General features: G+C 49.6%; 7 protein-coding genes and 1 non-coding gene across 8 annotated transcripts; 6 read left to right on the forward strand and 2 right to left on the reverse strand.

Annotated features, from left to right (window-relative positions):
- The first annotated feature begins 7,603 nt into the window (after nt 1-7,603).
- On the forward strand, nt 7,604-12,576 carry F4807DRAFT_353786 (uncharacterized protein). The gene is made up of 2 exons (XM_047995492.1): nt 7,604-11,099; nt 11,153-12,576. Exons 1-2 carry the CDS (start codon nt 8,027-8,029, stop codon nt 12,178-12,180), a joined length of 4,101 nt encoding a protein of 1,366 aa, XP_047848818.1. The 5' UTR covers nt 7,604-8,026; the 3' UTR covers nt 12,181-12,576.
- Nucleotides 12,577-13,202: 626 nt separating this feature from the next.
- On the forward strand, nt 13,203-14,784 carry F4807DRAFT_448024 (putative NEDD8 conjugating enzyme). The gene is made up of 3 exons (XM_047999904.1): nt 13,203-13,602; nt 13,666-13,753; nt 13,822-14,784. Exons 1-3 carry the CDS (start codon nt 13,582-13,584, stop codon nt 14,271-14,273), a joined length of 561 nt encoding a protein of 186 aa, XP_047848819.1. The 5' UTR covers nt 13,203-13,581; the 3' UTR covers nt 14,274-14,784.
- A 105-nt stretch (nt 14,785-14,889) lies between these two features.
- Nucleotides 14,890-17,020, forward strand: F4807DRAFT_448026 (ketol-acid reductoisomerase). The gene is made up of 5 exons (XM_047999905.1): nt 14,890-15,436; nt 15,502-15,533; nt 15,607-15,885; nt 15,939-16,606; nt 16,685-17,020. The coding sequence occupies exons 1-5, from the start codon at nt 15,229-15,231 to the stop codon at nt 16,710-16,712; spliced, it is 1,215 nt and encodes a 404-aa protein (XP_047848820.1). The 5' UTR covers nt 14,890-15,228; the 3' UTR covers nt 16,713-17,020.
- Nucleotides 17,021-17,270: 250 nt separating this feature from the next.
- Nucleotides 17,271-19,389, forward strand: F4807DRAFT_465808 (tryptophan synthase beta subunit-like PLP-dependent enzyme; the record flags this gene model as incomplete). Its single annotated transcript, XM_048002323.1, has 3 exons — nt 17,271-17,610; nt 18,128-18,493; nt 18,938-19,389. 3 exons carry the CDS (start codon nt 17,271-17,273, stop codon nt 19,387-19,389), a joined length of 1,158 nt encoding a protein of 385 aa, XP_047848821.1.
- On the forward strand, nt 18,654-18,741 carry F4807DRAFT_t159. The gene has a single exon. It is a non-coding gene; the product is annotated as a tRNA-Asn (tRNA).
- A 435-nt stretch (nt 19,390-19,824) lies between the features above and the next one.
- F4807DRAFT_454756 (MFS general substrate transporter) lies at nt 19,825-21,630 on the reverse strand (the record flags this gene model as incomplete). Its single annotated transcript, XM_048000620.1, has 3 exons — nt 19,825-21,128; nt 21,219-21,421; nt 21,584-21,630. 3 exons carry the CDS (start codon nt 21,628-21,630, stop codon nt 19,825-19,827), a joined length of 1,554 nt encoding a protein of 517 aa, XP_047848822.1.
- An 874-nt stretch (nt 21,631-22,504) lies between these two features.
- F4807DRAFT_448038 (gamma-glutamyl phosphate reductase) lies at nt 22,505-24,700 on the forward strand. The gene is made up of 4 exons (XM_047999906.1): nt 22,505-22,527; nt 22,579-22,688; nt 22,773-23,379; nt 23,452-24,700. Exons 3-4 carry the CDS (start codon nt 23,079-23,081, stop codon nt 24,498-24,500), a joined length of 1,350 nt encoding a protein of 449 aa, XP_047848823.1. The 5' UTR covers nt 22,505-22,527; nt 22,579-22,688; nt 22,773-23,078; the 3' UTR covers nt 24,501-24,700.
- Nucleotides 24,701-24,717: 17 nt separating this feature from the next.
- Nucleotides 24,718-26,935, reverse strand: F4807DRAFT_454758 (HET-domain-containing protein; the record flags this gene model as incomplete). The annotated part of the gene is made up of 3 exons (XM_048000621.1): nt 24,718-26,114; nt 26,151-26,477; nt 26,623-26,935. The coding sequence occupies 3 exons, from the start codon at nt 26,933-26,935 to the stop codon at nt 24,718-24,720; spliced, it is 2,037 nt and encodes a 678-aa protein (XP_047848824.1).
- Nucleotides 26,936-27,914: the final 979 nt, after the last annotated feature.

Below are 27,914 nucleotides of genomic sequence, written 5' to 3' on the forward strand. Positions count from 1 at the left end.
CATGCAAGCGACAAGTGCCGCGCAGTAGTATACATGATCCACCTCGCAGACCATGTTTTTGGACTAGAATCTACCTTTAGTCTCTAACTAAGTACCCTACACACATTCCTGCTTTTGGCTGGAAGCTGAGAGTCGGTCGTTAGGTAGACCGTCGTCGTCGGATGCATCTTTGATATTCCCCGGCGACGCTTGCCGGAGCTTAACTTTACTCGTGGCCGCTAGGTCGTTCACTTTTAGGGATAGGACACCTTAGTCTTGGGTATAATGGCCATGTATTGATCGGCTTTCCGTTGGTAGTTAGTGAAGAGGGGTCTTTGGAGTATTAGCCCGGATACTATGTAACTATACGAGCACCTCGCTGGAGAGATTATTAGCACATTTCTGTCATGCAGCTGAGCGGCACGGACAACATAGGCGCATCTATAAGTAACCTTTCTACATCGGTATATAGTCAAGGTTTATGGCATCTTCTATTTCCAGTCTGGAACTTGTCCAATGGACGTGTCGCGTGCCCCAGCTCCTAAATCAGGATAGCTACCTATAACATTTAGCTCATATGGCTATCGTTGCATCATAATTCTTGTCATATCCTGTTCTTGGCGGCTGATAGACGCGAAATCGTACGTTTCGTAGGCGCCAACCCCAGCCTCCCCGAAGGCGCCGATGCTGCCTCAAGTCAAGAAAGCGTGGGAAGCTACTGTAGGTAAGCAGACATTCCGGACTACCCGGTTTATGGAGCCGCGTAAGGGAACCCGTACCGGTGGTCTGGATCCACCTCCGGCTTACCGGTACATGCGTCTTGATCTACGATCAAGACGTCGGTAGGTAGGGAGCGTCAGATTGATTTGGAGGTTTTGGCATGCAGGAAGTTGAGCCAGGCTTTACCGGCGGCCTTTTCATTTCTAAACCTATGATACAATTCCAGCTAGCTTGGCCACAAAAAATTGTGGCAACGTCTATATACGAAGTCCGGAGGTGATACTCTTATTTCAAGGTTGCCCTGCAGTATTATGTGGTTTGACCGACTGGGAGGCAATCGTAGCTGCGTGTTAAGCAAACACGACGACTACAGTTTGGCCGAAACTCACCGTCGAGGTTTCGAATTGAGTGTTCGGATTTTGATGGGACAGTGGGACTTCGACGTCGCCAAGCTTTTTGCTCATCTCATCTCAGCGGGTGATTACCAATCAACCAAACTTACCGACTCAACCAGAACCATACAAATAGGGGAAATCGTGCGAGAACCACGCAAAATCAAAAAGCAGTTTTACACCGTAAGAATTCGAGAGGCAAGAAAAAAGAAAAAAGAGGCGCCTTTTGACGGACGGACGAACTATGATCTGACATATTCGTTCTGACCACCGCCCTGCCGCCCTGCCTGCCCACATGCAAGGGAACCGGGGCGATTCCCGAACTTTTAGATCATGCAGCAGGTTCCACGCAAGGGAACATTGAGGCTCAACCCCATCTCCGCATGGAAAAGGAAGTTGGCTGGACTGGGGACTTGTGAGTAATCAATATGAGACTCGTGTTCTCTCGCCACATACTTTGTACTGTACGTAAGACCTGTTTCTTCCCTTGTACTACGGATATACCTGCCATCAACAACGAGGTCTGCTTCTCGTTGGATTGCGAGCCATACGGAGTCGAACCTGGCCACTTAAATACTTGCTGACTGAGGTCGGAGTTAGGGATGATTTGAGGGAATTGACGATGTGGCGAGGAGGAAAGGGGGCTTGTAATGGCTGAACATGTCTAACCTAGAAATAACCGTCACGAATAAGTGATTGGGCAAGGCACTGGCCTGTTGCGTTGGTGCATTCACAATTCAGATCGTTGATAGGATAGCCCCTATTAGGTACCTACTGTTAATGATTACATATCGTGTTATTCAAACATGATAGCAATTATGCATAGGTATGGAACCGCATGGTCACGTCGCAAGTCGCGATGGCACGCAATACAGGAATACGACGGGTTATCAATGATCAATCATCTCGCTGACGTCTTTTAAAGTTGCGCCCTCGGGGTCGTATGCAAGTGCTGCAAGCCCGTTGAAATTGGCACAACCCCCCGAGGATGTGTGATTCTCCTTGCATCCAAGAAGGCCGAGCACACGGGAAGTGGAGTTTTTATTGATTTATTTGTCGAGCGGTTTGTGCGTACTTTTAGGTCTGGGTATGGACGAGATGGAATTAACCGGATGGCTCTACACAGGTTGGTAAGACTTGTTTCTGGCAGGAAGAAAGAAAGGAAAAAAGGACCATCGAATCAGCTCACGGAATTACCCTCGAAGTTGGCTGGATAGTGAGACGGGAGGGTTCCCCAGGTTCCTGTACCAAACCTGGCCGCATTATGGGTTATTGTGTGGTATTATGGTAGTAAGGTTGGCCTAAGGTTGGTCTGTACGCGTGGAATCTCAGATGAGACCGCCCGGGCCGCCCGCGCGCATTGGAAGAAAATCTATTCTGTGCAATAGCGCGAGTTTCTTTTGTTGGTTAGAGGTTCCTTTTCCCTTTTCCCCCATCCCAGCTAAGGGGCTCATTTGTTAGCGTGATTCCTGCTACCAAGTTGGAGAGAGGCTTGATCAGAGGCTTTCCACTCAAACGTAAAATAAAATGATATTAAAAATTGACAAAGGTTTTTTTCGAAGGCGTTTCGACTGGTTCGGCTCATTCGTTGGCGTGGCTTCCGGTATGAAACCCCAGATCGTCGAGACGGTTCTTCGAAAATCCTTCGAAAAAAAAAAGAAACCTTGCGGCCAGCTGTGACGAGGGAAAGATGTTCTGCGTTAGCTGGTCAGGTACCCGGTCTAGGTTTCAGAAAGCCCTAGTGGCAGAGTGGAAAGCTCCCTCGCATGGCCCTATTCCCGTTTGAGCGCCGTGAGAAGACATAACGGGTAAGATGGGCCGTCGAATCGAGTTAAGAGCCGACATAAGATGTCGAGGTGCGAAAGGTTACAATGCTCTAGACTAAAATAGTTCACCTTGCTACGCTGGACGGGAAGACTGAATAGGGCCGGATTGCTCAGATTGCTGTGGTCTGACTTAGATCTTGGAACGAGTCGCACGTCTAATCTGCGGCGTGCGGTGCTCCAACCTTGGCGCCCGAAGTGTCGGGGACGCGATGTTGCGCTTCGGTGAACAGAACTGTTAAGATAAGAGACATTGCTATCGTCATCGAGTTTAGTTTGCTGTAGATGTTTTTAGTTTCGACGATCTCTCGCTGGTAAATTACTACAGGTCTGTATGCTGTAGAGCTGCTAGAGATAGTTACCCCTACATACGGTTCCCTTTAACCTAACCCAACTGTCCAAGATTACTGTACCTATGTATCACTGCACTTGCCTGTAGGTACCACCATGCTGTAGAACTTGACACGGCAGACATTAGCCTGCGGACGTGATAGGGTACCTAAGCTGGTTTTAGGCGGCTTGTACACACAGAAAAGCCGTAATGGAGGGGCGGGACGGGAGGCAACGTCTCCAGCTACGCTACCTTATCCGCGTAGGAGAATCCAACGGTGCCTATGGAGGCTTGATTAGGCATTTAAAGGAGAACAAATATTCGCCTGGCAGCCCGGGCAGCTTGGACTTATTCCCCATTCGGCCGCGTGGGGGTTGGGCAGGTAGCTTGTTAAGTCAAGTATTAGCTTGTAAGTAGCTCGCCAATGTGTGGCGTTCTTCAGTTTAGCTTCACAAGTTTCCAAACGATTTTCTATCTATCAACCAAAAGATCGAGCGTCCCAAATTGCGAAGAAATCCGTTTCTTCCCAACTCCATCCAGACTAAAATAGCTCGTTAGTGTCATGAAAACACGTGCCTCGCCTTTAGATTACAAGGTCATTTACAAGGCCATTTTGCAAGGACCTGGTGGGCAGGGTTGGATCTAGCTTGGTTGGTCGCATAGCTGCAGCTTTCTCCAGGCCGGGGAGATGCAGAAACCGTAGCATCGGTCACCGTCGCATCCGGCTGTCTGTTGGAAGGTGACTTCGCCGGGTTCTATCCTTCGACTGCGCCTTCGTAGAAGCCCATCTTGAAACATGTGATATAATGCAGTAAAAACTGATAGGAGCATGTGTTGCGTGGTGGTTTTGTTCGTTGGGCAACAACACTTGTCGATAGCTTCGATAATATCCCAACTACCACCAAGGTATCCGTTTCTAATTTGACGAGAACAAGGCCGGCTTAGCCGTTAACAGTAACAACCGAGGTAACGGTCAAGTTTGATATGCTCGTCTTTTGAAGCCTGAAGGTTCAGGGATACAAACCTGACGTCTCGAAGCGAAGTGAGGGGGGATTAGGAATGACACATCCAATGTAATTGAGAAAACCCTTGGAAAACAGGGAAGTTTGTCTATCTTAAGATTTAGCGAGCAGGCGAGCATCATCCGCCGCGTAGGCGAGTGTCAGATATAATGGCAAAGGAAACTTCCGAAGACCTCATTACCTATGTACGAGCCTAGGGAGGTATATTTCTAGATGTCTTAGTTATATCGTATGGCGTACGCCGCCAAGCGTTATCCACGTGTGATTCTGGAAGCCGTAGGTATGTAGCTAGCTATGTATTAATGATTCGAAACCGGTAGTTAAATTTAAATATGCACACATCATTTTTAGCCTCGCGTGTCCACTGTCCGAGCAATTGGGCTTTCAGCTGCATACAATAATCTGATCTGAGCCGTGATCAGCTCACACACAGACACTTCGCAGTCTGGGGGATTTCGATTAGTATCCGAGAACACGGAGTCATTAGGTATGCGGCATGATTTTGGTAATAATAGCAATACAACGTGCTGGGGAAACGCGTGGGATTAAATGATATCTCTCTTAGGATCTTAATAAAAGTCGTATTATTTTCTTAATGAGGCTAACAGATCATAAGTCAAAATGCTTGTTCGTTGTCGTCTGTCTAGGTAGTCGGTGGCCCGCCCCATGCATGTCGTCTGTCAAGCTGTGCCTTGCATATGCAACTTCGACATCACTCGGGTAGGATTGTGCTTTGACGAGCGATCACTTTGAATGAGAGATCGATTTTTTAGGAAGCTCGGTATGCAGAAAGATCTGGACGTTTTCTTATTGCTCCACGTTGCCTTGCCCGGCATGTCCCTGCTCCTATGAATTGTCCAGTCGTTGCACATTTAACTATGAATGATACAGTGGTACTACAGTGTGTAGCGCTTTGAATAGGAGGCACAGCTGAGGAAACATTGCCCGGCATGGAAGTGATTACCAGAGGTTCCTATTCGACATCACCGCCCTCGTCACATCTAAGATACCCCTCCCATCCTGGCTAGCACATAGGTATTTCGAATCATCATCAAGCCAGCATCATTAAAGCTTGTCAGAATTCCCAACGGACTCGGACGAGTTTCCAATTCAAACATTCGTCACCCAGTGGGACAAGATAAGCCTCACTCTGTCAAGACAAGCCCCCTTGAACGGGCTGGCGAGCTCAACCTGGCAAAAGCTACTAAAATTCCCTGTAATTCCATGGCGACTGGTCCACATTCCGTAGTTCGTCCGCTTCGGCGTGGTCGGTAAGGTTGTCTTAATGTGCTGAGCACGCTAACGCGCTCCGAGAGGGCGGTTTTTCGCAGATGCCAAAATCATACCACACGCGATCGAGTGTATGTACGTATTGGAAGAACAATGGCTTTCTCCATCGAGCTCAATGGCGTCCATTCACCCTCACGTTTTCCTCGCCATATTTATTGGAGAGAAGAGAACCACTGGCGGCTCTTCCGAGTCGATACGTTACTACTCTGAATGTCTCACTGTAACTGTAACGTTTGGGCTTCCAATGAGGACTCTTCTTTCAGGTCGATTAATTGCCTACTCTTAACGAAATATTGCTAGTCTCCATACCTTTTGTATGTACAGAATAGCTTTTTCCACCTACCGCATCGAATCCCTTTGCAGTAAAGCCCGCCCCCCCTGTTTTGAGGCACTGTCCTAACCCTCTCTGGGGTTCTCTGAACGCTGCTAGGCCCAACTCGCCAAGCAGCCAAGCGGCCAAGCTTATTGTGGTGGGTCGTTGGAACAGCGGTTCTATTAGCCATTCAGGGGTGCCCCCTCGTCCGGCGCCGACTCTTGGTTCTGGCACCTGCTTATTCCGCGGATTTGGTACCGTTTGGTTAAATTTGACCCCTGACAATCTTAAGCTTGCCCGTCACCGGCCTTAGGTAACACGCCTTTCGTAGGCTGTGACGGCGTAAGGAATGCCTGTCTCGAAGCTGGTGATTGGGCTTTCGCGAACACGAGAGTACCTAACTATTATGTATTACGGGCATAGAAACACACAGAGAAGATACCACGATTCTTCTCTCGCATGCTGCTGCTATGTTAGGTACGGTACTACCAGGTACTCCACAATATGCAAAAGCGATCACTCAGGCCGTAGCTAGGTAGGTACCGCACACATATCCCGCGTCGTCGAGTCCTACTCCGCGTTCGCCCGTCTACACACGGTCCATACCCGCCTCTGAACTTTTGAGAGCTTCAAGTTAGGTACCTATCACTTTTTTTTTCTGAGCATCCTGGCGTCATGGTCTGCCAGGTCTGGCCCAGCGTCCCCTGCGTCCCATGCTAAGTGGGTATTATTACGGAGCACATCGCACATACGACATTGGAACCTGGTTGGTCGTAGTCGTAGTCTCTTTTCTTTGCTTCTGATCTCTCGTCGAGCTTATTCCGCGACACCACGAACATCCTATCGTCGCCTTTTGCTTTTTCGTTCCCTTCCCGTCTCAGTTACAGTGACGATCCGGAACGGTCGTTCAACTGCCAGCTGCCTCGTTTCCTTTTCAATCTCGGTTTTCCTTTTCTTTACTTGGTTCATCCTGCCACCCGTTCGTCTACTCGGTTTGTCTCGTTCGTCGTCTTTTCCTTGCATTTTCCGGGGAAATCATTACCCCAAAGTCTGAATGCAAGTTTGAACGCCTATTCGACCGAGCGTCATACTGCGCCTTCGAGAATAGTGTGACAATTGACGGCTCGAGCTGTTGATTATATTCGCATGAGCGCGGACCCTTCTCTCTTTTAACAAGCATATCCCGACAATTGCTTCTCTTCATTGCACAAATTCAGCTTAGACCTTGGGACTTTGGTAAGTCGATCGCGGTTAGGTCGCCCTTCTGCATTCTTTGCAACTTACCCTTTATTGCTATGAGCTGTTTCGTAAACCTCAACTATTGATGCGTGAGGGCTGATCATAGCATTTATTTAGGAATTGGTCCGTCGAGTAGCCTGCATATTCTATAATACATAGGCCTATATATGTACTCACATTATCTTTGGTCTCTTCCAATTGGCTAGAATAGGGTTGAACGCGCATATACTGAAACTCATTCAACATATGCTTGAGTTGCCGAGCATGGAGACAACGCTTTGAGGCCTACCATTAACTCTGGTCTCTTATCAACGACTATTGCCTCCCTCTCAACTATAGCATTACTGAGCGAATCAGGACTCATCCCCCTATTCTTTCCTTAATAGCTCCCGTAAGTTGCATATATCACTTTATCATTCATTTTCCCCATACGATTGCGAATCTTGAGCGTATACTCTTACCTAAATCGTCGAGAGCATAACGCTTAACCGAGACAGAAATGGTTCAATCACATTCTGTTATGTCGGATAGCCGACGCTGACGGTACAAGGCAAACTCCCTTGTAATTTGGAATACTTATCACAGCGTGTGGTAGGTTCGAATCGTCCAAGCTCATATCCCATACCCCTGGTCGTCTTCCGTCTTAAGAAGGATTAGTTCTAATAGTGGGGCTAGTTGTATTAATGCGAAATCCATTCACACATCATCACTTTCTTCTACGCAGAACAATCGCTCCACAGTCGAACAGGGGTCTACATAGTGGAGCCCGACGTTTGGACCCTTTTTCTAAGATTGAACAGAACGGTACGAAGCTAGAGTCAATGCGAACTTGCATGACCTGTTCTTCGTGTTTCCCAGTTTGAAGTCGCCATCTTCGACAACCGGGAAACCGGATTGGATCGCGAGTGGTAGAAATCATGGCTGTATGGGAAACTGAAGACGAGCTCAGCAGTGCCGCTGCAGCGACGCTGCCGACACCAACGGATACGCCCTATCGGACGCCGTCGCGAAGCTCCCAGCGCTCGAGGAAGTCGCGACGTTCTGGTTCTGCTACGCCCCCTGCTTCCTCCCCGCCTCCACCGCTGCCACTGGACAAGATAGAGAGGAGGAAGAGTAAGAACAAGAGTAAGCGGACTTCGAAAGATGGGGCAAACGAAGACAATGTCAGCATATTGGATCCTCGCCGGTTCACACCAACCCTCCACGCGAACCTCGTTTCGGAGATACTTTCATTGCGGAGAGACCAGGAGGAAAAGCTGAAGATCATCGAGAGCCTGGAAAGTGCACTGCACACTACCCGAGAAGAACATGAATCTTCGCAAACCAATCTTTCTAGTATCGGTAAGGAGAATCGTTCCCTGAAGCGACAACTGGCCCTCCTTGAAGGTGGCACATCATCTGCCTTGGGCGAGCTAGCAAGAGAACGTGATGAAGCTGTTGATGCAATAACTGAAACAAAGAGACGGTTGGAGATCGCACAGAAGAAGCTTCGGACCCAGGAGGAAGATTCAGAGAGGGTACACGACCTTTGGGCAAAGGAGAAAGATGAATGGGACGAGGAAAGGCGTAAATATGAGCGGAAGATACACGTTGCCGAGAGTCGACTAAGGGTTGTCTTGGAGGAGTTCGCCAATCTCCAGGAGTCGCAAGCGAATAAACCTCAAAATGGCGCCGAGAGCGAAGGCGAGGAGGGTAAAGAGAACGATGGTGCTAGTGTGCGTACTATGAGTATAACCAATAGCATTCGGTTCTCTATGATGAGTGGACATGGCAAGGCAAATGGTCACAGCCTTGCCGATGAGCTCAACTTCGATGACGATGACGATTACCAGACGGATCCGGATGGCCGCCAAAGTGTGATCTCGACCACGAGACACAACCGAGCTCAAAGTCGGGATAGTATGATGTCGAAATCCCATCGGCGAAATACGAGCATCGAGAGCCAGATACGGCCAGGCAGTGTTGCGCGTAGCAGGATGTTCATGAACCAGACCGTGCTTGACAGGCTAGAAGGTGGAATTCGCGAGGATGATGAGGAATCTGTTGATTTACCCTCTAAGGTAGAGTATACCGACACGGGTGTCCAGTTCTCCCCGCCGCCATCTCCCAAGGTCGTCCCTGTGAAGCCATCAACCCCAGAACCCTCTTTGAAATTTGAGAAGATGGGCCTAGAGAGTCCTCCCCGGACCGAGGGTGAGATCGAGGCAAATCAGAGCCGAAAGAGGGTGTATCTTAATAAGCCAACACCTCTGGAAGCCCCGAAACCTGCGAAGCCAATGATATCAGCTGGGTCTCAGACGTCAAAAGAGGTCCCGTCACTGACCACTTCCAACCCGGTGACCGTGGAAATGAAACCTGCGGCCGCTACCATCACGAAATCGATTGCCACCCAGACCGATGCTGCTTTGGCTGAACGACCTGCTTCACCTGAGCCATTTTTGGTACCCAGCATCAGCATCATTCCGCCAACCAGCCGGCCGTCAACGCCACGTGAACACCGGTTACCTCAGTACGTCAAGGACTTTGGGTGTCAAGTTTCTCTTCTGCAGTCGAAGCCTATGAGTTCGATTTCAGTCCAGACGGACGAAATTCGAATCGACAAGAGGCTCGACAAGCTGCCACCACACCTTCATCCTTCTGCCATCTCATCGAGACCGACATCCCCCATCCCTCCTACTTCAGCAGTTGATGAGACCAAGGCTTTCACTCCGGTGCCTGGACATGTTCCCCCGCGAAACCCGCGCCGTCTTGAACAAGGCAGGCGGAGTTTCTCAGGCGAACTACCTTCGTCGCCCCCGGCATCGCCGATGGCAGAGGATGAGGAGACGCGGGACGCATACCCAGGTAACAACGACGATGGCCCATTATCAAGTGCTAAAGCGCCCGTGAGACGGCCGCATCGGATTAGCAGCTTGTTTGCCGGCTTTGACGTACAAAGCTCGGACGAGGCTGACGAGTTCAACGATGATCAGAGCGACTCCGAATACCGCACAGCATTAGCCCCAAGACCTAAAATCGGCACCGTTAAACCTAGCAAGCGAATGACGACTAGCGCAGTCTCTCCTGTTACTTCATCGGAACAGGCTAAGTCCGCGGCTAGGCAGTCGACAAGCGTTGCTAGTAAGATCGGAAGTCCGGAAGTTTACAGCTCCTACCGCCTTGCTGATTCTCCTGAAGGGTTGAGACGCAAGCCGTCCCTCAAAGTGTCGACTCGAGCTTCTGGTGGGGCCATTGGGTATAGCACAGGCTCTCGGGCTAGCGTGATGCGCAAGTCAGCCATGATCCAGAGTGGCATCGCTTCGCATCAGGGCCGTTCGCGAAGTCCCAGCCTACCCGAGTCTCAGGACCCTCCATTCCCTATCCCCACGAGGGCAAGCTCGAGGAAGCCGCCGTTTAGCATCAGTGCTCCGAGCGATGGCTACCGCAGTCCTACCCCCAATGACGAATCTTCTGGCCGCCGGAACATGAGGAGCAGCATGTATAGAACTAGCAGCGTTCGCAAAGCCAGGTCGGTCGCAGCTTTACCCGGCAACCGAAGGGCTAGGAGACATGGTAGTCGTTCGCCACCACCGCCAATGTCGCCTTCAGAAGAGGCTCCTGAAAGCCCCGGCCTGCCACCGCTGCCGACAAACGATATCACCACTCCCCAACGTAACTACGGAAGATACCGCGGTCACAGGTCTCAGCCTTCAACGAATACCGCTAACACGGCCAACACCGAGAACACCAATGGAGGCTCTACCGGTAGCAACCAACAGTCGTCGAGCGTAGTAGATGCTATTGCTCAGACGATGGTCGGAGAATGGATGTTTAAGTACGTCAGAAGACGTAAGTCTTTCGGCATGCCTGAAGGGAATGCTCGCGGTGAAGAGAACAGCAACGATCGCCATAAGCGATGGGTTTGGCTAGCGCCGTATGAGCGCGCGATCCTGTGGAGCAGTAAGCAACCTGCAAACGGGAGTGCCCTAATGGGTAAACCAGGTCGAAAACGTAAGCAATAAATATGCCGTCATGTCTCGAATAAGACAGCTGACTATCAATAGTGGTCATCCAATCCGTCCTGGACGTCAAGGACGACAATCCTCCGCCAAAAGGCGCAGCGCAGATTTTCAACCGTTCAATCCTTATCCTAACACCTCAAAGAGCACTTAAGTTCACGGCCTCGACTGCCGAACGACACTACCTCTGGCTGACATCACTCTCTTTCCTCGCCCACTCCCAACAAGATGTCCCCGAAATCCTTCCCTCATCCGCCCCTCCTCCCAACCTCGCCGCCCCAGCGCCTCCCGACTTCGAGATCCCGCAGGCTAAGGTTAAGAAACCTGGTATCCGAGACTCGATTCGGTTAACGAAGGGGAAGAATCCGGCCTTGATGCACCGCCACGACCCGCTCCCGAGCACGAACGAGCTCGAGGAGTCCTTCAACTCCTTTAAGCAGGACTTACCCAGCCACCAGCGCGACCTGTCGAGGGATGCCGCCGAACCCCCCTTTATTCCGCGCTTCCACGAGAGATCGCACGAGCGTGTGCACGAGCGCGCCAACCAGGTTGTGCTGCATGGGCGCAAGCGTAGCAACACGGGGGGCCACATTCCGCCGCCGCTGTCGTTCCGCGGGTTCTCGGGGCCGGCGAGCCACAGCAGCTCGTACCACGCGTCTACCAACAGCACGGCGGGAAACAGCGTGGGCACCGCCGGCTCATCCGACATCTACCAGTCGCAGGCGTCGAGCGGCGGCGGCATGACGTGGGGCATGAGCACGGCGGGATCGCAGCGCACTTCCGAGGCGTCGTCGCGGCCGCCGGGCAACTTCTTCGAGGCCATCGGCACAGTACGCATGGAGGCATTCATTAGCCCGCTGTCCTTCCCCCGCTTCGAGGAGCACCCCGACGAGCAGGAGGAATGGCGGTACCGTGCCCGAAGGAGGAGTAAGGAGGCACGGCGGAGGAGGAGTCGCAGCAGACACAGGGATAGCTATGTTTCGCGCGGAACCCGCGGGACCGATTCATACTATGCGGGGAGTAGAGCGGGCGAAGAAGATTACTTCCGCGATGACCCGTTTAAGGGGTTCTGATTTCGGGGAACCTATTCCGACGGTTCTTCTTGAGCTAAGCCTTGTGAAGTTTGGGAAGAGAACTGAACCGTTCTGATGGGTTGCTTCTATGTCGTTGCCCGTGTTTTGCGCGCGTGAAGATACCCTCGAGATTCGTTTGTTATGTTGCTCAAATGATATCACATTCGTTAAGCAAGTAAGGGAGGGACCGGATCATATTACATCTTTAATGCGTATGGCCTGGTCTGGCTTCCGTTGGAGTTTTTGGAGTTGTCTCGCTCTTTTGAGTCTTGATATCGAATCTCGCGCCATTCTGTCGCAAAGCACATTGCCGAAGCTTCGGTGTACTATTGTACGAGTACGACTTTGGGTTTCCTTACCTCCCGTTTCCGTTCTTGGCATCTGATCATCACTCGATGATTTTCTATATATACCAAATCGCAACCTCTTACTTCTGCGATCTTCTTGTACATTAATTATGCGGCCAGGTTTTCCTGGTCTTTCCTCTTTACCCTTTCTAGTTCCATTATTCGTCTTCTCGTTTCTTTGTGAGGTAGGGAAGGAGTTGGAACCCTAGGGACACGGGGAATATCTTGACCTTAACAGGATCAAAAACAGGATCGGAGGGCGGATGGGTAGCCCGTGTTATATATCAAGTTAAGGCAAAAGGGAAAGCAGACCTACTCGTCTAAGGGTACATAGATGAGCAACCGGCTCCGGGTCTCAGGACCATTCATAGGGAACTTCAAAATAGTTGGCTCGAGATCTGCGAGAAGGATAGGTTCTCTTAGGGGATATTTTCTTGTGAATAGCTAGAAAAGAAATAAGGATATAAAAGTCCTCGAAGATGACTTGGATGTTGTGATTGTCATTCTAGTGATGCGTACTTCGTGAGAGTTGTGAAGTTTCAAGTTAGTAGGATAAGCAGACATCGCTGTTTGTACGGGTGTCCATAGGGGGGCATTCATATACGATAAAACGATAGAACTAGTAAATATGCGGATATCTAGCACTATCTAGCATTCGGAATATTAGACAGGCATTCGGAGCACATAATAAAGTGGACACTGACGGACTGGGTTAGGTAAGTGCATTACCAAAATGGCTAAAAACTTGGTCCGGGCGTCAGGTCGCAAACTCCAGGCTGGCAAGGCTCCTTTAACCTTGCTAACCTTGAACTTCCGAAGCATTCGATTGTGTCTTATCACGAGACAACGTCAACACTCTTAATTTTTCTCTACTAGACAATTTCTTAATTTGACTAAGGTTATAAATCATCGGTTGATTTCTTCTCACTCGTTAATCCGCCCTCTACTACCATTTCTGTTCAAATCGCCTTCTATCTCGCCATCGAAGACGTACACCCCGTTTGTCATCCGTCCAACTCCCTAATCATAACCTCCGTCACATACTGTCGCCAAGATGTTAAAGATCTGGTCTATGGTGAGTCGCATTACCTGTACCTGGGATATTGGATTGCGCATTCTGATCAAGGCTATTTTCTAGAAATCTGCCCAACAAAAGGCGGATAACGCTGATGGCGCAGCTGGCAAAAAGAAGAAGGTCACGCCCGCTCAGCTTCGGGTACAGAAAGGTAAGATGCGGATGCTGTACCTGTTATATTTAGACTACGGAATAACTCAACTTCGCATCTATATGTAGACCTTTCCGAATTATCCTTGGGCTCAACAATGAAGACGATATTTCCCGATCCAGATGATATCCTGAACTTTACCCTCGAGATCAACCCTGACGAAGGCATCTACCAAGGCGGTCGTTTCACCTTTACTTTCACCATGGGTCCGAACTATCCCCACGAGCCTCCCAAAGTGCGCTGCCAACAGAAGATCTACCATCCCAACATCGACCTCGAGGGCAAGGTGTGCCTGAATATTCTGCGCGAAGACTGGAAGCCTGTACTAAACCTCAACGCCGTCATCGTTGGGTTACAATTCTTATTTCTTGAGCCGAATGCTTCGGATCCTCTTAACCAAGAAGCCGCTGATGATCTACGGGCGAATAGAGACGCATTCCGCAGAAATGTTCGCAATACTATGAGCGGTGGTTCCATAAGAGGGGTAATGTACGACCGTGTGATGGCTGGAAGAACCTAGTATGCTCTGAGGAACTAGGCAGAACATATTACTCAACTGGACATTTTTAGTGGCTACACCCAATTGGCAGAATTCAGAAACTTGGGAAGAATGATGTAGCTCTGGTGACGGATATCCGATCATCATAAGAGTCGGAGGATCAAGATGTAACGAAAGGATGAGAGGACGAGAGGACGAGAGGACGATGCTTTACATTAGCTTTGCAGAAGACACATAGCAGGGCGTTTACGAGGGACCGCATTTACTGGGAGCTATGGGCGAAACAGCTACCTTATCGCCTCTGCCTTATGAATCCTATGGCTATAGCATCATGGACATGGACATTGATAGTCAGGGACGACGCATTGCATAGATGGCAACCGGCCGTACACGATAGATAGATACTGGCGCGCAAATGCAATAAAATCCACGCTACTGAAGTCTTCCTTCGGCGCAATTTATATTCTTTAAGATCTAACTAAACAACGAGTGAACACCATTCATGTCGGGCTGGTTGGGCCGTATATCTACCTAGGTAGGTACCTACTCGATGGTTTTCAGCCCTGTTTCTCCATTTTCGGGTCTTTTCATTTAATACATATTTAGAAACCTTGAAGGAAAACGTAAAATAGTAACTGTGCTACAGGACTATTATGAAGCTGTACTACATACCACCATACCCTGCCCCACACTCACCTTGACCGGACCGGGCCTTACAGGTTCAACTACCCCTCCATTGGCTGTGTGCAAAGACTCACCGCCGAAGTCGCACAACTACCTAGTACCTAGCGGTTAGCTTCCCTAGCAGTAGCTACCGAAACTGGAGGGCCCTGTTAAAAGTTTAAAGAAAAAAAAAGTGTAGAAAAAATCTGACTCGCAAGAGCCCAATTGAATTTTATACAATACAATTATACCCATCGTGTCTCTTGACCACGCCTCTTCCCTTTGATCTCCACTCAAATTCACATTCTTCACGATGGCTTCCAGAGGCTTTTCCAAGGCCCTTCGTAGCCAATTGGCTCGTCGTGTTGCCTCGCCCGCCGTCCAGACACGCTCGTTCGTCGCTGTGTCCAACATTTCCAGAGCCACCATCAAGGCCCGCCCTGCCGTGGCTGGCGCTGTCCAGCAGCAGATCCGTGGTGTCAAGACCATTGACTTTGCTGGAACTCCTGAGGAGGTTTATGGTAGGTTCAATTGACTGTTATGTACCTAGGTATATTGCTTGCTGATTGCTAATATCACTTTACAGAGCGTGCCGACTGGCCTAAGGAGAAGCTTTTGGTGAGTTCTTGGAACCGACATTGACATGGATATTTGGTATCTCTGTCGAAACAACAACTAACATCTCTTAAAGGACTACTTCAAGAACGACACCCTCGCTCTCATCGGCTACGGCTCCCAAGGTCACGGCCAGGGTCTTAACCTTCGTGACAACGGCTTAAACGTCATCATCGGTGTCCGAAAGAACGGTCAGTCGTGGAAGGATGCTATTCAGGATGGCTGGGTTCCCGGCAAGAACCTTTTCGAGGTTGACGAAGCCATCTCTAAGGGTACCATCGTCATGAACTTGCTCAGTGATGCCGCCCAGAGCGAGACGTGGCCCGCCATCAAGCCCCAACTTACCAAGGGAAAGGTGCGGTAGTATGAGTCACCCACATAAGGCGACAAATCACTAACAATTCACAGACCCTGTACTTCTCCCACGGATTCTCTCCCGTCTTCAAGGATGTTACCAAGGTCGATGTGCCCAAGGACATTGACGTTATCCTCGTTGCTCCCAAGGGCTCTGGCCGAACCGTCCGATCTCTCTTCCGTGAGGGCCGTGGTATCAACTCCTCTTACGCCGTCTACCAGGATGTCACTGGTAAGGCTGAGGAGAAGGCCCAGGCCCTCGGTGTTGCCGTCGGCAGTGGTTACCTCTATAAGACTACCTTTGAGAAGGAGGTCTACTCTGACTTGTACGGTGAGCGTGGCTGCTTGATGGGTGGTATCCACGGTATGTTCCTTGCCCAGTACGAGGTTCTCCGAGAACGTGGCCACTCCCCCAGCGAGGCTTTCAATGAGACCGTTGAGGAGGCCACCCAGAGTTTATACCCCTTGATCGGTGCCAACGGTATGGACTGGATGTACGAGGCTTGCTCCACTACTGCCCGACGAGGTGCCATTGATTGGACCCCTAAGTTCAAGGATGCCTTGAAGCCCGTTTTCAACTCGCTCTACGACTCCGTCCGAGATGGTACCGAGACCAAGCGATCGCTCGAGTACAACAGCCAGAAGGACTATCGACAAAAGTTCGAGGCGGAGATGGAGGAGATCCGCAACTTGGAGATCTGGAAGGCCGGCAAGGCCGTAAGGTAAGATTTATTACCCCATGGCTCTCCAATGAGCTTAAAAGCATCGTAGTCTATCGAAGCTAACCGCTTAAATTGCAGATCTCTCCGACCCGAGAACCAAAAATAAATTGCATTTGGCGTTTTTAATGAAAAAATTTGCGGGACGGTAAACTAAATGGTGAAGGCATATTCCCCGGGGAACAAAAGGAGGAGCTTTTGTACATTTACCTATTCAGGATTCCAAAGGTTCATCAGTCACGAGGATATTCGGGAATGGCCCCAAAAGTTGCTGTAGTCCAGTTGTCATGAAGCATTTCTGAAATTGTTCGATACGCCTTGCGTGATGCGTGCTAATGTAATTTTCTCCGTTATCGGACTTGGATAACCAATTGTAGATTTTTGACTGGTTAGAGTCTGGCTAGGCCTAGAATTCACCACTTACCAAGTTCTTTCACTTCCAGCATAATACCGTCAGCTTAGCATAATACCGTCAGCTTAGCTTAATACCGTCAGCTTAGCTTAATACCGTCAGCTTGGATAGGTATTTAGGAAGGACTCAGGAAAGACGAATCAGAATTCGATCCTTACTTGTGCGACTTACATAATACTTCGCTCACTCCCTCACTCAACACCTATCCCGTCTCACCTTAGTCATCCGAAATATATTCCTACCCCTACCTACATAATGGCAGATCCCTCAACCTCTCCGCCCCTGACCCGTGCCTCGGTAGCAGAAGCCCGGAAGCTTATCGAGCCGTTCGTACACCGGACGCCGGTCATCTCGAGCTCCTCGCTCTCAGAACTCGCCTCCTCACCAGCGCCGGCGATAGGGGAAGCGGGAACGGGAGCGGAGGAGAAGGGCAAGGCGAAGCCGAAACTTAGGCTCTGGTTCAAGTGCGAGAATTTCCAGAAGGTGGGCGCTTTCAAGGCGCGCGGCGCGTTTCATGCTATCGAGAGGCTGAAGAGGGAGCCGGGCTGGCTGGAGGGCGGAGGCAGGGAGAGGGGCGTAGTTACGCATAGCTCTGGTGGGTTTTTACTCTTTTCTTTTTTACATTCGTGTTTTTGATGCGGTGATGGGCTGCGGGTTGGTTTCATATTGTTCTTGTGGCCGTTGCTTGGTTTCTCTGTTTCCTCTGTTTCCTCTCACTTTGGTTTGGCGGCTGGGTCTAAAGGTAGAATATTGGGTGGGTTATCATCTCTAGGGACTGAGATAATGGGCGTGAGTTAAGAAATGGTATGTTGTTTACATAATTAAGAGGCGAGGGAGATAGGTGCCTTGAAACTTGCTTGGGATATTGTGTTGAGGAGTGAGAAGTTGCGGGATGGAATTGATTCATGTGTCATGAGATACAATGCATTTCCCCTTTTCTCCAATGATTAAGCTTCACAGGTAGCTACTCTACCCATGAGCTCCGTTTCTCGTATATTTTCTATCCAAACGCCTTATGATCTCAGATATCTATTAGAAATGTTCCGCTTATCTCTTGAATTCCTATAAATTTCCCAGACGCAGGAACCAAAACACAGGCTAACAAATTCAAGGGAACCACGCGCAAGCGCTTTCACTCGCAGCGCGCACAAATAACATCCCGGCTTACATCGTGATGCCTTCAATATCGGCACCTCCCAAGATCGCCGCAACGAAGGGCTACGGCGCCAACGTAATCTTCAGCGGTAGTACAAGCGTCGAGCGCGAGGCCGTCACCGCCAAGGTCATCGAGGACACTGGCGCCCGCCTCGTGCCGCCCTACGACCACCCGGATATTATCCTAGGACAAGGTACCCTGGGTCTCGAGTTCCAGGAGCAGGTCGAGACTTTGATGGCCGAGAAGGCGGAAAAGGGTGGAGAAAAGCCGACGAAGAAGAAAGGCCTCGATGCGATTATTGCGCCTTGTGGTGGCGGTGGTAGTAAGTTACGGAATCTCCTTCCATCCTTCCTTCAGTCTGAACTCAGGAGCTACCCAACCATGATCATGACGTACGCACACTGTTTTACACCATATAAATTACCTAAATGGCAGGTACATCTATCAACGTGTCACTGTGTGAGAAAACGTTCATTCCTTAGTGCCCATTGGCCCAGTGGTCAAGGCGTCTGACTGTTATCATAAATCAGAAACATCAGAAGATCCCTGGTTCGATCCCAGGATGGGCAGATACTTTTTTTTTTGTGTTTACTCTTGCAGATAAAGATATAATTAATCCGGCTCATTGACTCATTCCTTCATTACCTCATTACCAACCCCTTTCCTTCCAAACCCCCTTTAACCCTATCACCTATCTGCACACCAAACCCAACCCAACCAACCTCCCAAACCCCCTCTAACAGGCTAACACCCACACCTCCCCCAGTGCTCTCCGGCGTAGCCCTCTCCTGCGAGGGAACCGGCATCCGCGTCTTCGGCGCCGAGCCCTCCTTCCAAGGCGCCGACGACGCGAAACGGGGTTTCGAATCCGGGTCCCGGATCACCAGCGTCAAAACCCTCACGATCGCGGACGGCCTGCGCACGCCCGTTGGCGCAATCCCGTGGTCCGTCATCTACGACCGGCGTCTCGTGTCCGCGTTTTTCTCCGTCTCCGAGTCCCAGATCAAGAGCGCCATGCGCCTCGCGTACGAGCGCCTGAAGGTCGTTATCGAGCCTAGCTCCGCCGTGCCGCTTGCCGTCGCGCTGTACGATGAGGCGTTCAGGGAATTGGTGGAGAGGGAGGCGGGTGACGAGGGCTGGGATGTGGGGATTGTTTTTAGTGGCGGGAATGTTGGGTTAGATGCCCTAGGGGCTTTGTTTGCTGAGGGGAAGGAGTAAGGAGGAAGGGGTAAAGGTGTATAGGGGGAGGACTGCTTGGTTGACTTCGGGGGTTTCTTGGTCGTATATACAGGTAAGTATCGGTATATAAGAAGACATAAGAGATATATAAAGAGTTGGGGGTATATATATACGCAGTGTCATTCATCTCGTCCATCTCGTATGTACATAACTAGGTATTCTAAATAAGACTTTTGTAGGCGGTAATAAGTACCTAAGCGCCTAGTAAGGGGTATATACCTCTAGGCAAAAAGGAAACGCTATGCTACTTACCTGATGATGACCAAACCTCCTTCATCCACCACCAATGCCTTCAACATGCCCCTGTGCAAAAACCCTTGTCCCAAGCGGAGTATCACATCACGTCGTAAATGAAAGCTTCCAAGCGCCTCCCACTTAAACTCCTTTGGGGCTAAACATCTAGCGTAGCCCAGCTCACTTTCCATTCAGAGCCTTATCCATCTGCGCCCTCCACTTCCGACTGTTCTTTCTCAGGAAGTAAATGCACACGTTCCCGCTTACCCAAGCAACCAATCCCACCAACGTCATCAGCCAACCCACGCCCATCACATCGATCAGCGGTTGTCCGACGATACCGCCAGTACAGCTCAAGATATTCCTCACGAAATTGTTAAGCGCCACGCCGCTACTGCTCCTCCCCGGCATGAACTCCGTGAGCATCGTCGTCGCCGCGCTGAACACCAGCATGCTGCCCACGCCGAAGAAGAAGTTGGCCACGGACGGCGCGGCCCAGTGGATTCCGTACCTCAGCGTCCAGCCGGACCACACCAGGGCGCCCGGGTACAAGGTCGCCGCGATCCACGCGTTCTCGCGCATGCGGTCCTCGGGAAGGTATATGAGCTTGCCGTTGGCGTCGTAGCGCTGCGCCTTCTCCGCCGCGCGCACCATGATGCGGTCGATCCACCGGCCGCCTAGCATGCTTGCGGCGAAGTAGCCCAGCGACCCGGGGAGGTAGAGCAGGCCTATGATGATGGCGGAGTAGCTGTACGGTTCCTTCGAGAAAGAGGATTGGATGGAGATGTTGAGGACGTAGAGGGCTCCGAAGGTGATGGCGGCGTAGTAGACGGTGATCGCGACGGCGGGGAAACGCAGGTACGTGATGATTTCGAGGGGGTCGAGGAAACATCGTTTGAACCCCGTTGCAGCTTTCTTGGTGTATATCTGTACCGAGCGCGTGGTGGAGACGCGTGAAAGGTCGTTTGCGTGTGAGGACGGGGCCGTGGTCGCGGCCGGACGCCTTGCTAGGGTTTCCGGCACGCAGAATAAGACAAGAACAAACACAACGGCACCATACGCAGTAAGGAACCATTCTGTGCCTCTCCAGTTAAAACCTTCAGTAAGTGCTCCACCGATGATGGGAGCCAAAAGGGGGCCCATCAATGGTCCTAGGTAGAAGTAGCCCATAGCACGACCGCGTTCTCTGGGTTCCCATATATCGGCTATAGTGCCCGCGCCGACGGCCTGCACAGATGCAGCAGCTCCGCCAGAGAGGACACGGAAAACGATCAACATAGCGATGTTAACACTGAGTCCGCTTAAAAGGGAGAAGACAACGTTTAGAAAGAAGGACGACAGGTAGATATTACGTCGTCCGAGGGTCTCAGAAAAAGAACTCCACCATAGTGGGAAAATTGACATTGAAAGCATATACAACGCTACCGTCAAGTTTACCACTGTAGGCGATGCATTGAGACTTATAGACATCTCCGGGAGGGCAGCTAATACGATTCACGTGAGTCTTACGGTACTTATTCGCAGAAACAAAGTTGTGTTACGGTTTAAAGGAAGACATGTGTAGGTATGCTTACGAAAGAAGATAGAAGACCCCATCGGCGCAGCACACGCTGCTAATGCTATGAACGCTGTTATGGTCCATTTGACTTTGTCTGGATAGTCGTACGGCCGTTCGACCTCTGGAATAAGCGTCAATTGCGCGAGGAAGCCTCGTCGTTTTAGCCTTGGCACTACAGACAGCGTCCTGGATCGAGCAGACGATGCTTGTGACCTCGCTCTTCCCGTCGAGGCAGTAGCCGCAGCTTCTTCATCGACTGGTATGCCATTTGTTGTTAATATTTGCTCAGGGACGGCATCTATCGAATTATTATCCACTCCACGACTCGAGCTGGTGATAGACGCAGTAGCCTCCTTGTCGTCTGGACGGCCTCTATCGAACCCAACATCTTCTGACTTTTCCTCTATCTTTTCTGGATCAATAGTCATATCCACGGAGTTTCTTGTGAAAATTGAACAGAGCAATGGCCCTTCACTGCAACCTAGGTTATCTAGACCGACAATGCAATAACCGATATCGGTGGAGTAAGGTAAAACTTCAAGCGAAGGTGGAAGAGCAGATTTTAATACTCAATCGAGGACCCTGTAATAGTACCGTACTGTGATGATTCATGGACTTCATGGACGAATATAGAATATTACCAAGACAATGGGAACCTTGATGTCAAGAACTTGGAGGTCGGGGGACCAAACGGTGAAGGAATAAAATCGTAAAGATTTACCTAGGTCCTATACTCGTAGAACCGCCAGGGGTCAATGAGAGGCGAGGTGAGCACTACCACTCGGATAGTGGACCTATCGTAGGAACTTGGCAACCTACCTACCGAGGTAGGTATAACAGAAGGTAAGCTTTTCTGAGGCGGCTGGTCGATTCACTCCTTTGGGATGTGTGGGGACGAGCATGCAGAGACGGGAATTGCACCTGGCGCGAAAAGCCGAAAAATCCGAGATACATGGCCACGGGTCAGAAATTTCCATCCGGTTAGTGGTTCCGATATGCCAGACCATCGCCAACAGGAAAATCGATCCTCCAAAAGGTTACATTCTGGCGATCTCGGGACACCAATGCGGGTATAAGCTGACTTGGAATCGGATTCTATCGCACTAGCCTGCCATATACCCGTGTGGAAGGAATATATCGGCGCTAGGAACGGTCCCCGGCGGAAGTATGCGATAGTAGTTTATAAACTACAGCACTTCGCCGGATGTTCAATCATCAGGTTGTTATGGTATCTTAGGAGCTGTCATTCGCTGCCTTCCTTTTTAGCATGAACGCATAAACGTGGCGATGAGTCGTGACTCGCAAGACATCGCTTCTAGCAGACCGTCAGTTATGATACACCCCACTTGAGGCGTAATCATCTAAGGTCCCATTAGAACTTATCCACTCGTTGCTGAGATGGATCTTGGCTCCTTCGTTGAGAAGACAGCTTTTGCAGAGCAGCCTCGTGTACAAGAAATGGATTCTTTTTCTTGGAAAATAGAAGGTAGGCAGGCCGCGCAGGTCATTGTGCCGATGGGTTCATCTCGAAATACGAGAGAGAATTTATCTTCCTAACTCAATACAACAGCATGGTGGACATGTATATGTGCGAATGTCACATAAGGAGACGTAAATTTCGAGTTGCTGAGTATCGTGTTTTATTGGACGAAATTTCAATTCCAGGGGATTCAATGTGGCTATATGGATGCTCACCTAGCCACCGTGGCTGTACTATGTTGGTGGGGGTGGGGTAACCTAGAAGTTGCCAAGGTGATACCGCTGATAACCTGAGCCGTGATTAGCCACTTGCATCATAGTCGCTTTCATAACTTTGACGCTATTCAACTTCCGATATAGGAATAATTGACGTTGCTCAACCTTAAACACTAAGGCAATGTCTCTCACGAACGCCTCCCCTTCTGAAGCTGCAAAGGCGGCAAAAGATGCTTCACACGTACTTGCTACGCTGTCTGAATATGCCAGAAACGATGCCTTGACTGCCATCCATGCGGGCCTGACTGCCGCCAAGCAGGACATCCTCGCAGCCAACGCTCGCGACCTTGAGGCCGCACGGGTAGCTGCAGAAAGTGGCCAGTTAAGTCAGAGCCTGGTTTCAAGGTTGGACCTCGGGAAGAAAGGGAAATGGGAAGACATGATGAAGGGCATACTTGATGTTCGAGGTCTTGAGGATCCTGGTGAGTCATCACCGCTGGTGAGCTAGGTGCTTACATACCTAATATGTACGCAGCTAATTAAGTACTTTGAAGTTGGCAAGGTTACTTTAAGAACTAAGCTTGACGATGGTCTGGAGTTGACGAGAGTCACTTGCCCCATCGGCGTCCTCCTAATTATATTCGAGGCACGGCCCGAGGTTATTGCTAACATCGCCTCCCTGGCGATAAAGTCGGGCAATGCCGCCATTCTAAAAGGAGGAAAGGAGTCAACGGAATCATTTATTGCCATCTCCAAGGTCATCTCCGCAGCATTGGAGAAGACAAAGGTCCCTAACGGCGCCATTCAGCTCGTCACCACGAGAGACGTGATACCTCAACTCCTGGATCTGGACCAATACATCGACCTCGTAATTCCTCGAGGCTCCAACGATCTGGTAAAATACATCAAGTCAAACACCAAGATTCCAGTTCTCGGTCACGCGGATGGCTTGTGCTCCATATTCCTCGAGCAATCAGCGGACCCGAAGATAGTATCGGACGTCCTCGTCGACTCCAAGACCAGCTATCCCGCTGCATGTAACAGCCTAGAGACGCTCTTAGTCCAAGAATCGGCTCTCGAAACCATCTTCCCTGTGGCAGCCGGAAACCTCATCGCGAAAGGGGTTACTCTACGCTGTGACGCCAAGACGAAAGCGGGTCTTATGAAAAAACTACCTTCGAATTTGGCTGCCACGCTGAAGGACGCACAAGAAGCTGACTTCGACACCGAGTTCCTTAGCCTAACGCTTGCTGTCAAGGCGGTTGCAGATATCCACGAAGCAATCGCTCACATCAACACCCACGGCTCCAAGCACACGGACGCGATCTTGACCAGTTCGTCGGAGCTCGCTGAGCTGTTCATGTCGAGCGTGGACGCGGCGGGCGTGTACTGGAATGCCTCTACCCGGTTTGCGGATGGCATGAGGTACGGTTTCGGTACCGAGGTCGGTATTAGTACTAACAAGATCCACTCCCGGGGTCCCGTTGGCTTAGAAGGCTTGATGATCTATAAGTACAAGATCCGGGGACATGGGCATGTAACGGCTGTGTACGGCGAGGGCGAGGGAAAGAAGAGCTTTAAACATGAGAAACTTCCGCTGTAGAGAGTCGGTCTCTGTAGGTAAGTATATACCTGAGTATACATATGGTCCATGGCGTTTTGTAGGGGGGTTTTAATGCGCAGGTGAAAAAAAAGTTGGAAAAAGTCCCTGAGCTAAGTTGACTTGCTTCTAAAATAAGGAAAAAAACAGTGTATGAGATATGCCTTGCTATGACATAAGATGATTATACAACTTAACCAAGGTTGAAAACGTCTTAGTATTATGTAATGAGATATGTGTTATCAATGCTATCTAGCGAGTCATCGCTGTCCAGAGGGTTCATAGCAATCCGGTTCAATATGAGCTCGCCTCTAGACCAATAGGTAAAGCGGCTGTCAAAATATCCGCATCGCTTATGCAGCTGTGTATCTCCATCCCCTATTCTACGCAATATAATACCTCTCAAGATAAGAAAGAGACCGCGTTCTTGTTGCGATTCATGCAGAAGCAATGGCATCGCAATATATCCGTGCTTGTCATTTTTCGCCTCTAGGAGTTCTTCGGAGCAATCGAAGAAAATCTGAACTCCTAACCGTTTAACCGAATCCGACTGGTTATACTCAACATCTGCCCATACCATCGGTTCGAACTTTTCGCTCTTGAATGAGACAGGGAATGTCGCCCCTTTAATCTTGAGAATATTTCGATTGCTTGTTCGGCCAAGAGGGTCCAGTCCTGTAGTATTCAGTGATAGTATCTTCGCTAAAGGCTTTGATGTTTTGGAAGCTTTGGGTAAGATCCAATCGTGAGTATATTCTTCCCCGGTTATGTGGTCGTAAAAAATTGCACCGTTGATGCTAGCCCATGACCAAGTAGGTATCTTATATGTACCCTTCCATCTGTATTCTAGCTTGTTAGCCCTATATGATCCATAGGCGCACCAACTTAACTGTTCGAGGAGACAGTATCGCCACATGCCAGAGAAATAGCCAGACTCTAGGTTATATTGTTCCCTATGCATCCACTCACGTAACAGTTCAACAATGCCGCCTATCGCAACCAATTTGTCATCAGGCTGTGTGGTTATTGATGCCGAGTAGCACTGAACGAGTTTGAACCAGGCATACATGAATAGGCGACTTTCGAAAGTCCGATCATCCTGCCTCTTGTGTAACCTATGCCAAATAGGGGGATGGATCTTTGGAACCACGAGCGTACGTATGATTCCTAGTCGGCTTGTCCTGTATCCCATTCCATTAAATGTTTCATTCAAGCCTCCAGGATAGGCTTCGCAATAAGTTCCCTCTAAACATACCCACCAGAGTTGATTTTTGGTGCAGAACAAGTTCGAAGGGGCTAACTGGACCTCCTGGTGAACCCAACCCCTATTGAATAAGAGATCTCCTAGTAAGGTGCGTTCAGAAGCATCGACACCCTCAGGATTCAAGGCAAAGGCCTTGTCACTTCCTATACCTGGCCATGATGGCCGAACAATAGGTATAAGCCCCTTGTTAGTTCTGCTCGAGAACAATCCAGTTTCCTTGTTACCCGAGTTGGATGCAACAATGTTGAATGCACCTCCAGCATAGATATTACCCATGCGTGCCGCTTCCTTACTAAAATCTTCTTCTGAATCTTGTAATATGCAGAGAGAATCGATCCAAAGATATTTGATTCCTATGTATCGGACAATGCTTACAGCATCCTGATAACTTTTAGGTAGTTCTGAGAGAGATATTCCGCTCTTTGTCAGATGTTCGATGTTGCCTCTCTTAAGCACTGGTGGCTTCGGCTCTAGCCACCTGTGGCTCATCGTGATGTATGGAACATTTAGGACTCGTATGTTCCCAAATAGCTCCAATGAGACGAATTCCTGTCCCGGATGCCCCACATTGATAAGACGTGAAGGTCTTGCCCATTCATGATGACGATATTTTACACAACCCCACTCGTGTTGGCGACAGCAGGCAGTCACCCATTTTTTAATCTGGGATAAGCGATCATTGGCTGGTATATTGAATTCTGGTTTCCGTCCATGGACTGCTCTGGTATCAATACTAGAACGAATATCCTAGAAGAATAAAAGTGAACTCGCCTGGGACCATGAAGAAAATTTTAGCCTTTCCCTGTACTTCCTGCCCAACTTCGCATACGAGGTATACGACCACTTTGTAGCGTCCTGCACGATTCAAACCATTGTTTTCCATAGGGATTATCTTGATGAAACTCTCCCAGCATGGTTGTTGGGATCTATTCCCCATAATTTCAAATTCGGGACTAATTGGTTGTCCAGCCGGAGTGATGTCGACCTTGGTACAGATGAAGCACCCATCTTGGACAGCTTGGTCGAAGCTTTGTTGGGTCGTGTGGTGCAGTAATCTCGTTGCTTCTTCTCTGGGCACATAGCAATTCGTTGCAATGTCGACCCAAAGCTTGTCATATTGTGCTAATGGCCGTGATGTCTGCGAAAAGATTCTCTGGCATGCAGAACAGAGCATAGTCTCCGCATTGCTCGGCGGGATATCATCGAGGGCTAATAGGGGAGAAGGACACTTAGACCCGCCTTCAAGGCGATTATTGGTGATATGCTGCATCGTTGCCTGGTTGTGGATGAATAGAAAATGAAGGTTAGAAACGCAGATCGAATGAATACTAAGTAGATAAGCAACTACTATGGGCGTTCGCGTCCCATTTCGTGAGACGCCATTGCCTCATTTGATGTGTCACCACTCAGAACCTTCTATAATCATACAGCACATCGGCCATCGAAAAGAGTGCCTTAAGTTACTTACTCATATTTCAGGCAACCTTCCCGTTTTTCCAAATTCACCAGCAACAAGAGAGATATCTCAAGCCAGAGCTTCCCGGGGCAATTAGATGCTTACGCACGCATGAGCTCACAGCCCAGGTCAGACCATCTGCTACCTTGCAAATACCTTTACTGTCATATCTATTACTAACCAGGAAGGAGGTGAAGAGGGCAGTGAAAATCAAGGCAGCCAACAGCACTTGCAAACCTACTGTAAGGCATATTTATAAAAATGAAGAGAAACGAAGATTACGACTGGAGTAGCCATACGTACTACTAGAAGTGATACAAAACCGCTTCTTAGCCAAGTATATCGAGTGCTATTTAGAAACCCCGCTCTCCACCGTTAGATATAAGCAGAATGATACGTTCAGGTGAACGTGGAAGATATATACTTGTTATAAGATCCGCGGCTTTAAGAAATAATATTGTAGTATGACGAAATTGATATAGCTGCACATATATGACATACCTACCTAGACTAAGTACCTTATGCGCGTATTTTATAATTAGAGGTACAACACACTTACGTACATACTAGCTAATATTACTCACATGTAGTCGTTCTGGGACCTATGGCCATCACCAATGCTGCTCTCATGCCTCGAGAGTTTTATAGACTAGCTAAATTGGCTACGTCGTGCATATGATTGACCATTCCCTGCGAC

This window comes from Annulohypoxylon truncatum (assembly GCF_022578515.1).
Source record: "Annulohypoxylon truncatum strain CBS 140777 unplaced genomic scaffold F4807scaffold_60, whole genome shotgun sequence".
NCBI lineage: Eukaryota > Fungi > Ascomycota > Sordariomycetes > Xylariales > Hypoxylaceae > Annulohypoxylon > Annulohypoxylon truncatum.

Excerpts from the sequence above, each read along its gene's own strand:
- F4807DRAFT_448038 (XM_047999906.1), top strand. The coding sequence starts at position 23,079 with ATGTCTCTCACGAACGCCTCCCCTTCTGAAGCTGCAAAGGCGGCAAAA. Across the intron at positions 23,380-23,451 it reads TCGAGGTCTTGAGGATCCTG|TTGGCAAGGTTACTTTAAGA; the intron begins GTGAGTCATCAC and ends AGTACTTTGAAG.
- F4807DRAFT_448024 (XM_047999904.1), top strand. The coding sequence starts at position 13,582 with ATGTTAAAGATCTGGTCTATG. Across the intron at positions 13,603-13,665 it reads TGTTAAAGATCTGGTCTATG|AAATCTGCCCAACAAAAGGC; the intron begins GTGAGTCGCATT and ends GCTATTTTCTAG. Across the intron at positions 13,754-13,821 it reads TCAGCTTCGGGTACAGAAAG|ACCTTTCCGAATTATCCTTG; the intron begins GTAAGATGCGGA and ends ATCTATATGTAG.
- F4807DRAFT_448026 (XM_047999905.1), top strand. The coding sequence starts at position 15,229 with ATGGCTTCCAGAGGCTTTTCCAAGGCCCTTCGTAGCCAATTGGCTCGT. Across the intron at positions 15,437-15,501 it reads AACTCCTGAGGAGGTTTATG|AGCGTGCCGACTGGCCTAAG; the intron begins GTAGGTTCAATT and ends ATCACTTTACAG. Across the intron at positions 15,886-15,938 it reads CCCAACTTACCAAGGGAAAG|ACCCTGTACTTCTCCCACGG; the intron begins GTGCGGTAGTAT and ends AACAATTCACAG.
- F4807DRAFT_353786 (XM_047995492.1), top strand. The coding sequence starts at position 8,027 with ATGGCTGTATGGGAAACTGAAGACGAGCTCAGCAGTGCCGCTGCAGCG. Across the intron at positions 11,100-11,152 it reads GGGTAAACCAGGTCGAAAAC|TGGTCATCCAATCCGTCCTG; the intron begins GTAAGCAATAAA and ends GACTATCAATAG.